This window comes from Fukomys damarensis, unplaced genomic scaffold (genome assembly GCF_012274545.1).
Source record: "Fukomys damarensis isolate Sample0158 unplaced genomic scaffold, DMR_v1.0_HiC HiC_scaffold_20, whole genome shotgun sequence".
Taxonomy (NCBI): domain Eukaryota; kingdom Metazoa; phylum Chordata; class Mammalia; order Rodentia; family Bathyergidae; genus Fukomys; species Fukomys damarensis.
Window position 1 is genome coordinate 3,112,423 of NW_022900932.1, and position 10,588 is coordinate 3,123,010.

The window sequence follows — 10,588 nt, forward strand, 5'->3', positions numbered from 1 at the left end:
TATAGGAACCTCTTTCTGGAAAAACCGTTAACAGAGGACATTTCTTAAGGTTTGATACTCAGTTCAACCTTCTGTAGGGTTTTTACTGGTGACCTGAATGTCAACTTTTACAGTGAAATAAACTGTTTCTACTTCTAGGCAATGGAAGGTAGATGAGAAGAGATTTAAAAAAAACACGAAGCCACAGAAAAGGTCACAAGCGAGGCCGTGAATATTCAGAAAAATGGTAGGCGCTCAGTATCGCTGTGTGTACAGCAATGTATTTGTGGAAGAACGGTCAGCCGACATGGCAGTGAGATTTGTTATTAGCACTCAGGAAAGAAACTATGCTGCCCCTGGGAGGGCAGAGGGCCCAGGCCGAGCTGCCCTCTCTGCATCGCTGGGAAGGGTACTGTGGGCAGCACCGTGTGCTCCAGCACGGGTGAAGACTTTGCTGTGCTGGGGATGGAACCCAGGGCCTTGAACATGCTAGGCAAGTGCTTTACCGTAGAGCTGTACCCTCAGCCTTTTAAGATGTTTGTTTTGTGGTACTGGGGATTAAACCCAGAGCCTTGTGCGTGCCAAGCAAGTGCTCTGCCATTGAGCTGTACCCCCAGGCCTTTCAGATTTTTGTTCTTTGTTTGTCTTGTGGTATTAGGGATTGAACCCAGGGCTTTTGCACTGAGCCACATCCCTAGCCTTTCTTTTATTTTTTGAGACTGGGTATTGCTAGGTTTCCCAGGCTGACCTCGAACTTGGGTCCTCCTCCCTCAGCCTCCCAGGTAGCTGGGATTACAAGTATGCACCACTGTGCCTGGCCACAGGTACATTTAACTCAAATTGTCCGTGCGTTTCTAGTGACCTCATTTATCAACTATACGCAGAAGGGAGGAAGTGTCCAGAGAACAGCAGAGGCAGTGGAGGCAGTGGAGGTGCTTCCAGACATGGGCACGTCTTTCACATGCAAACTTCAGTCATCTTCAAAGATGACAGCTGTGGGGAGTATTAAATCCTGTGTCTAGTCAAGGGCAAGGAAGGGCTGGGGATGTAACTCAGTGGTGCTGCCGCCTGCTTTACAAGCTCGAGGTCACGAGTTTGATCCCCAGTACCAAAAAAAAAAAAGAAAAACCACAAAAAACAAAGAGTCGGTCCTGAAATACTGCTAGCTTTAGGGCTCTACCTGTCTACCTTGGGTAAAGAAAGCACTTGTAACAGATTGGAAACTAAAGAGCTTTTGGTGCAAGTAGTGGTGTCAGCCTCACCAGTCCATGACTGCAGAAGGTTTAAGAGGAACCCCTGTCTGATGGCCTCCCAAAAGGAATTGCAGCCTGGGGATCCTTGGTGGCCTGCAACAGAGTGACTGGTCCCTCCACAGACTGTAGCCCTTAGTGCTTCTTTCACAGGCTGAATGTTGAACTGGGTTCAACATCAGGATCACTAGTCCTCTCAAGTAGGACATGGCTGATGTTCTTGGGAGGGCGTGGAGGAGAGCCATGTAGGAGCCAGGAAGTAGAATTGTTTAATCTCAGACTGAATTGTCTACAAATCACATTTGGATTCTCTTCCCTTCCCTCCCTTCTTCACTTACCATATCCCTCTGGCATTTTTCCAGGCAAAGAAAATGTCTAGTAGCCTTGCTTGTCTCACCTTTACCGTAAGCCTACGGTAGAAACACACCAGCAGGTACCAAGGCCGACCCTGTACTGTAGAAGGATCCACTGTAATGCCACACTCTCAGGGCTCTAGGCTGAGAGAGTTGAGTTCTTGGCCATGTGTCCAATGGAGCCTTGGAATTTCCTTATGTCACAGCTTTGGCTCTTGTGTCTTAAAATCCTCTATCAGAAAATGTAGGATGTAGGGTTCATTATTCCGCAAGGTTTTCGTGAAAATCATCCTGTATATTGTCATACTCCTATCCCCGGGGACGAGACTTTTTAATAATGAATAGATGGGCGGGGGATGTAGTTCAGTGGTTCAGCCACCTGCCTTCCAAACGCAAGGTCCTGAATTCGATCCCCAGTTCAAAAAAAGAGATGTGAACTGGTAGGAGTCTTCAGGATAAAGGTAAAGGAAGGCGATGCCAAGACTGCACAAGAGATAACCATACCTCCAACGGCGCCTGGAGTGGTAGCACCTCTGCCCCTGACTCCAGCCACTGCACACGACACATCATTTACAACTAACTGTGTATTCTCTGATTGTTTACGTTTCCTGTTCACATGGGTGTGCTGGGGGTATGCTTCGGCATGGATGGACTAGCGCCCAGTTCTTTTCAACTCACTGGAGTAATTAACCTCGTTTCTGCAAGACGGGGGGTTCTAGTCGCACGAGGCTGCTTTTTACCTTTTCGCCTGGCCCTCCTTTTGCCATGGCCTCAGCCTTTATGCTGGCTCCTGGATGATTCTGAAAAAATGGTTCCTATGTATGGAAGGAACAAGGGGCTGAACACCCCTGACAAACCCCACTTCGGTGCTTCCATCTGGCCCATTTACATCCGTTTCCCTCTTGGGGGAGACAGAGGGTGGTGGAGAGAAGGTCCTGCGGGTGCGCGCACCGACTGCCCTATGGGACTTTCCATTCCATTGTCCCACCTGCTCCACTTTAATATTCACCGAAACCTCTAAACTCGTTAACAGTCAAAATCACAGTCACAAAACTGAAAACGAGCGAGCTGTATTACACACACTGGTCCAGTGACATGTGACTGAGAACGGAGAAGGCTATTGGCCTCGTAACTTGTCAGTGTCCTGTGGTACAGAGAACCTGGTGTGGTACTTGCACGGCGGGAACATCCACTCATCTCTGGGTAGGTGTGGATGGTCGCTGTGTTCCCCATGGCACAAGGGGGAAGCGGTCTTGCATAACCTTTAACAGTAAGGCCTCGCTAAGTGGCCAGATCTCCCTCCTGTTATTTTCAGTGTTATCTAGTATCTTCACTTGCAATAGGTGTAGTTTCTACAACTGTTTAAAATTCCTGTTAGAGCTGAGAAAGTATCTCTTTGTCAGTGTATTAGTTTCTGGTCAAGATTTAGCTGTCTTCTAGCATTTCTTTGTGGAATGACCCACTGAAATGTCTTTTCCTTTGGCTAAGTACTTACAGCCTTGAGTTTTAATGTAAGATACTAAAAGTCAGGTCTGTCCAGCTTTATAAGTCTTAAGACGTTCCCCCTACTCAGGGTGCTAAACAGATTTGGAGATTTACTTGACCTGCTCAAGGAAACCTTTGAAAGAGAACAGCCTCAGAACCCTCGTCTGGGACACTGCACAGCAGGTTTCTGGGGGAGTGCGATTGCATATAGTAGCCTTATTACTGCTAACCACTGTCAGTACAAGGTAACTCCATTCCTCTCTGTGTGAGGACAACACTGAGAACGTGATGAACTGGAACCCTGGACAGTACTGGGAAATTTCACTGTTGCAATATCTAATCCAGCCCTGAGTGTACTGGTTCTGTGAACCATCTGAAAAACAGATTAAATTTATTAAACAGCATTGGTTGTGGTTTATCTGCTTATTTTTTATTTTATTTTATTTTTTTGTTCTTTGAGACAGGGTCTCACTATGTAGTTGAGACTGCCCTGGAACTCACTGTGTAGCCCAGGCTGGTCTTGAACTCACAGCAATCCTCCTGCCTCAGCCTCCCAAGTGCTGGGATTACAGGCATGTGCCACTACGCTCGGTGTGGTATATCTTTATTTAAAGGAGTTGGAAATACAGAGTGGTTTTAAAATGTTTCCGGTGTCTTTCGTGAGTTAAAATTTTGATGATTCTAGTAAAAAATGGGAAGGGCTCACAAATTTTTATAAAAAAGCCAAAGCTAGTTTTATTTGGACACCAAAAAAGAATGATGGCATTCTCCCCATTCCAACCAGCTACACACAAAACAATTACAAGTTGGAAAAGTCTGATGATTAGTCACTAAAATCCACACAAGAATCTTAAATGTTAGCAAGCACAAGTTGTTCCCGTACTGCTGTTCTCACTGCATCCTTTATGATGGAGTACCACAAGTCAGAAGTTTCTGGTGGTTTCATCTACTTAAAACCAGATGCAGGAAACAATCCAAATCTTGGTGCTTTAGGCTTCAGTGTGCAGGTTCTCCTGGAAAGACCGTCTGTCTGAAGCAGTTCCCTGCCCAGAAGCTGCTGAAGGTCCTTGCCCTCTCTTCCTTCAGCTAGCCAGACAGAGCTGAGTATCTCAGAATGGCCCACAAGGTCCCAAAATATAGTCAGGGCAAGAGTGAAACAGGCTGCATGCCTTCTGGGTGTGGCATTAAAACCATCATGGAATCCTTGGAGGCCTGCAACACCAAAGCACTGGCGCAGAAAGTCTCAGAACAGGGAGCCGGGGACCAGAATTCTTTCTGTCGGTCACAGGCCTTTCAGGGCTTTGCTCTAGAAGAAGGTGATTTTTTTGTGCTTCGAGTTGGGGATCTGCCCCTTTGACTTTAGCCTCCGAACAGCCTCCCTCATGTGTTTGGGTTGCAGCGGTGGCGTCTCTCCCCATTTCTCACACACGTCCAGTGCTATGTAGAGGGAAAGGAAAAAGTCATGTAAGGGCTTACTAAGCACATAACCCTTTTGCATCTTGTAATTCTTATTCACTCTTCTTAAAGTTGCTTTTTTTTTTTTTTTTTTTTTTTTTTTTTTGAGACGGTCTCACTATGTAGTTGAGACTGACCTGGAACTCACTGTGTAGCCCCGGCTAGTCTCGAACTCAAAGCGATCCTCCTGCCTCAGCCTCCCGAGTGCTGGGATTACAGGTATGCGCCACCATGCCCAGCAACATTTTCCTTCTTAAGACAGTGCTGTAAAATGTATCAAATTAGTAATATGCCATTTTGGGCTTCATCATAGGTAATAGTAAAACATCTCCTGCTTAAGCAAATCAGGAAGAGGCTAGGACGGGAAGCAGCCAGGCTTTCTGTCAACAGACCGAGGGGCAGTTCCCAGGGGTGACAATATCAGGGACAAACTATCATACACCACACTGCACTAGGTTACCCCTGGTGATGGCTTTTCTTGTATCTTTGTCAGCAGAAACAGGCAAAGTCTGGCAGTGAGAAACACAAGATCTGCTTCCTGTACCCTGGACTAAGCAGAGGTACAGGGGAGGGATTTCCCAGATAGTTCCTTGTCAATCAGTACTGAAACTGTTAAGAAATAGTAGCCAATGCTCTCCTGATACAAGGCTCCCCTAGTGCAAATGGAAACTCCCACAGGCCAGGCACTTTAGTAAGTTCCTTGCATAGATAGTCATGAAAATAAGACCATCACAGGAACCAACATTACTCACCTTCTTCTACCACCTCTCCGACGAAAACCTTGGAAATACCAGACATGGCAATGACGACATTCTGTGACACAGAGGTTCCGGTGATGGACTGGATCAGCTGAAGAGACAGAGACGTGGTGATGACAGCAGCCTGTACTAGCTGTGACATAGGTCAGCGAAGTAAGGTAGCTCATCCTTACCCTTTTAATGGCTGCCTTAGGGAAAGCTGACCGGCGATACATCTCATAGCGGTTCAGCTGCTCCTCCGAAAAAGAGGAAACCAGGATTCTAGACAAGGATTCAGGCAGTTAGCTAGTAAGAATGAAAGCTGAAGACACCAGGTCGATACATGTCTCAGAGAATTACAAAATGGAATCTCAGGGAGTCAGTGGCATCGGGTATAGTGCCTCTGAGGGATGGAGGTGCCACTGCTGCTGCTAAGGAACTTGAGAAAGCACAATTCCTTTTTTCATTAAGCACAAAAGCTAAACAGTTGGCCACAGTGTCACACTGTAGACTGTGGCTTCAGCATTAGGCTCCTCCCCCTAGCTACCTTACTGCATTTCACATCAATGATAAAAACAATATATAAATTTATATCCAAAGCAGTAGTTTTCAACATTAACAGATCAGGGGGGAATATTTGTAAAATAAACATAAAATAATACTTGTAATATATAATTAATTCCTTTGAATAAATAAAAAGATGGCAAAAATCAACTGTAGGAAATGAACATAGGACATGAGCAGGGTATTTGTAAAAATATCAATGGCCAATAAATAGAAAAAAAAACTTAAATATTAATTTAGGAAATTAAAAGGTTAATCTGAGCTGGTATGTGATGCACACCTGTAATCCCAGCAGTCTGGGAGGCCGAGGCAGGAGGATGGCAGGTTAGAATCCAGCTTTGGAATTCAGCAAGACATTGTCAAAAAACAACACCATGCTGGGGTCAGTGTGAAGGCCCTAGGTTCAATGCCCAGTATAACCAAAAAAAAAAAAAACAAAAAACAAAAAACAAAAAAACAACCAAGACTAAAACCCAGCAAAACAAAACACATTTTTCAAATATTTGGACATAAGTACAAAAACTTTTTGTACTTTTTGCTAAGTCACTAAATTGCACAGGCTGTGCTCAGACATGTAATCCTCCTGTCTCAGTCTCCCAGAGTGCTGGGATTACAGGTGTGCACCACCAGCCTGGCCTTTTTTTTTTTTTTTTTGCGTACCAGGGATCGAACTCAGGACCTTGCGCTTGCGATGTAGGTGGCAGAACCACTGGGCTAAGTCTCTGGCCTCATGCTTGGCTTTTTTATACTGTCTAAACTATCAATTATACTTTTAGGAGTTTATCTTAACAGTGTAATAGGCAAGTATACAAAGATATGCTCATATACAACACAGTGTTGTCAAAAGAAAAAAAAAATCCAGATATGGTGGCACATGCCTGTAATCTCAGCACTCAGGAGGCTGAGGCAGGAGGATCGCTGTGAGTTCCAGACCAGCCTGAGCTACACAGTGAGTTCCAGGTCAGTCTCAACTATATAGTGATACTCTGTCTCAAAAAAAAAAAAAGTTAACCAGAGTAGCTACAGGGATTGGTTAAGGTGTACCATTAAAAAGGACTTATCAGCATATCTACTGACATGGAAATATGCAATTTGACATTACACGTCAAATTTCAAAAAAGCTGAAAAGGTATATGCACAAATACTATATCCAGCAAAAGATCTCTTTTGGGTTTCAAAAAGAAAAAAAAAGTGTAAAGGCTGAGAAAAATATCAAATTTGTGTGTCAAGTTAGAGCCTTCACATAGGGAAACTGACTTACTGCATCTTCTGAATCTCATCTTCATCCACTTTCTGCTTTTTCTCTTTCTTTTCTTTGGTATCTATTTTCAGTTTTTTGGCTGCAGGAGTGAGTAATGATGAGTCTTCCCTTTCACCTGCTGTTAAGTCTGAGACATCTTGACTCTTGAGCTGGGAAAAATTAAAATAAGCTTGTTACATAATTTGGCGTACTTTCAGGTGTGGGCAAGGTAAAAAGAAATCATTCTCATCACAACACAACAAATCCGTTTCTTGGCATAGTGTTTTGGTTCTAGGCACTGACTGTGCCATCAAGTGTAAGATACAGGATATCTCCTAAGGAAAGATTATAGTCCACCTGTGAAAGAAAACTAGCTAAATAATCCATTTTTCCAATTTAGCTATGATCAGAGTTGCAGAATCTGTTTACAAAACAACAAAATGCCAAGAATCAAAACAACCACTCTCCTTTCTCCCCCTGGGCCTGCTTTATTAACCTCTCTCTCTCTCTCTCTTTTTTTTTTTAAGAGGGTCTTGCTGGGAGCCAGGGATTTAGCTCAGTGGTACCACACCTGCCTCAGAAGCACAAGGTCCGCAGCTTGACCCCAGGTACAAAAAGAAGAGGGTCTTGCTTTGTGGCCAAGGCTGGCCTTGAACTTGCAGTGATATTCCTGTCTGAGCCACTTCCAGTGTGCTGGGATTACAGGTGGCCACCACACCTGGCTAACCTCATTCTTTAGAGGGGATGTCAGCAAAGTTCTCTCAAACCAGCCAGCATTGTCTCTAGACCTATGGATCTCTTTCCTGCTGATGATTCCATTTGGAAAGAATATTAAAAGGAGAGGATGCCCCTCAGTGGTACAGTGCTGACCTAAAATGTGTGAGGCCCTGGGTATGATACCCAGAATTGCAAAACAACAAAACACAAAACTAAAACAATTACTTCTTTCAATTTAGAACTTTCAAGTGAGCTTCCCCTGTGTGTAGTGTTTTCTTCCTATTCTTCAATACTACTGTATTACGAGGGCTGGGATTTAGCTCAGTGGTGCCACTGCCTGCCTCATAGGCACCAGGACAGGAGTTTGATCCCTGGTCCCCCTCCCCCCAAAAAACTACTGTATTATAAAAATATATATTTCCTATTAACTGAAAACTTCTTGAAGATAGATGTGTCTACTACTATTTCTTTATAAAAAACTTTTTTTTTTTTTTTTTTTTTTTGAAACAGGGTTTCACTATGTAGCTCAGGCTGGCCTGGAACTCGCAGTGATCCTTCTGCCTCAGCCTCCCAAGTGCTGGCTTTATAGACATGTGCCACCATGCCTGGCTCCATAACAGTTTAATAAATTGTTTAACAAGAGCAGAAATCACATCCAAACTTTGTCCTGACTTCATATGGAATCTTAGACAACAGAGCTCATTAATGAGATATAAATGTCTGCCTTAGAGCAACTCAAATTTAAATTCACAAGAATATGGGAAGTAGATGGGGTGAATAGTTTATCTTTGACAGCTTTTTCAGTTTTTTCTAGCTGATTTGCACTAGTTTCCCAAATTCTTTGTGCTTCAATTTGGTGATTTACATTTCCCTAAAAGAGCATCCATTTTTCTTAGACTTTCACAACTATTTGGCTTAAGCTTGAATATTAAATTTTCTTTTTGTTGGTGTGAAGGCCTTGCCCTGTGCCCTACCACTGTGTCACATCCTCAGTCCCTGTTTTCAGTCCATTTTTAGAGTGTAAATTCATTAGTAATGTGTCTACTTTAATCCTTATTAATCCCTTGTTCTACACTCTTGTGGTTTATCTTTCCAGTTTTCTGAGTTGGGTCCTAATTTTCAAAATTCTGTAAGGCTATGAAAAAAATTTTTTTTGGTACTTGGGATTGAACTCAGGACCTTGCCCTTTTGACGCAGGCAATGGAACCATTGAGCTAAATCCCCACCCCCACAGGCTATGAATTTTTGATAAGACTTTGATTAAATCCCCTACAATTTGATGTAATGTTAATATCTTTAATATAAGGGTTAGAAATAGAAACAGTTTAACAGCAGTTTAACCACTTCTGGTAGTATTTTCATTTTTGGGGGAGGGGAGCCTTTTGTTGTTAATATCAAGCTTATTACATTGTCCTAATAGAATGTGACCTGCACAATTTCTACTTTTAAGCATATATGTTTTCTGTTCTGGAAAACAGCTTTTAACAGGGCTTCAGAAGCATCACAGTTACACCTTCTTTTGGGTGCAAGTTTCTGTATGTAGGGAGTGCTCTTAGTCAACCCAGCTAATTACTCAAAAATTTTTTCTTTTTCTTTTTTTTTTTGGTACTGGGGATTGAACTTGGGTCCTTTGAGCTTTCGAGGCAGGCGGCAGCACCACTGAACTAAATCCTTAGCCCTTTTAAGTTTTTATTTATTTTTTTGGTACCAGGGATTAAACTCAAGCCCTTGTGCTTGTGAGGCAGATGCCAGAACCACTGAGCTAAATCCTTGGCCCTTTTAAGTTTTTTGAGACAAGGTCTTGCTGTGTAGTCCAGGTTGGCTTGGGACTTGTGGTGATCCTCCTGCCTCAGCCTCCAAATGGGATTATAGGCATGAGACACCATGCCCAGTTTAAGGTTTCTTTCTTAAGTTTTGCCCTATTCTTTTCCTCTTTTTCTAAAAGTTCTTCGTATATTTTGATGCAACCTTATGCTTTGAAAGGCCATTTCCATCTAATCCAATGTTCAGTCTAAGAATGATCTCTTAGGTCCTTTCTAGCTCCAAGACTCTGAAACTCTTACCTCTGGAACTGGAACCCAGGGAACACAGAGATTTTGGTCCTGACTGACGCTCAGCTAGGCAACGCTGCTGAGTGCTTGTGGTAGCACAATTAATGGGTTTGTGGTTTTGAAGCTACAGAGATCCTTGAACATTAGCACTCAGATCACTGATAGCAGTTAAACATTCCAAGAGAGTAAAAACATGATTTAACCAGTGATTCCTTCAGAAATTTCCCTTTATCAGATCTGATTGACTCTACCACTTTTAAAACTAAATGCTGTGCAGGTGGGGATTTAGCTCAGTGGCGCCACCACCTGCCTTGCAAACGCAAGGACCCGAGTTCGATCCTTGGTACCAAAATAAAACAATAATAAAGCTGCGCTTAAGCAACATCTAAGAGAAACTACTGAGGTGAAAAGGCTGCTAGGAATTTTGGGTTTTAGTTTTCACATAAAGTCTCCATGTGATATTGAATCCCAAGTCCTTCACCAGAAAAAACAGGAGGATATTTAAATTTCCTTGCTGGGTGTGGTGGTGTACACCTGTAATCCCAGAGTTCAGGAGGATGAGACAGGAGGGTCGCCTGATTTCGAGGCCAGCCTGGGCTACACAGTGAGTTCAAGACCAGACCAGTCTGAATTACAGAGTGAGACCCTGTCTCAAAAAGCAAATCAAAACAGGGCCAGAATTGCCGCTCAGTGGCGCCACACCGGCCTGGCAAGCGCAAGGTCCTGAGTTTGATCCCCGGTACAAAAACTAAAAAAA

General features: G+C 43.4%; 1 protein-coding gene across 1 annotated transcript in view; it reads right to left on the minus strand.

The window, feature by feature from the left end:
* Window positions 1–3,643: 3,643 nt before the first annotated feature.
* Window positions 3,644–10,588, minus strand: part of Taf11 (TATA-box binding protein associated factor 11) — an 8,498-nt gene continuing 1,553 nt past the window's right edge. The window contains exons 3-6 of the mRNA XM_010605322.3: window positions 7,085–7,233; window positions 5,454–5,541; window positions 5,275–5,371; window positions 3,644–4,504 (exon numbers count right to left, since the gene is read on the minus strand). Of these exons, the coding sequence (XP_010603624.1) occupies window positions 4,374–4,504; window positions 5,275–5,371; window positions 5,454–5,541; window positions 7,085–7,233 (465 nt within the window). The 3' untranslated portion in view covers window positions 3,644–4,373. The remainder of the gene's footprint in view (window positions 4,505–5,274; window positions 5,372–5,453; window positions 5,542–7,084; window positions 7,234–10,588) is intronic.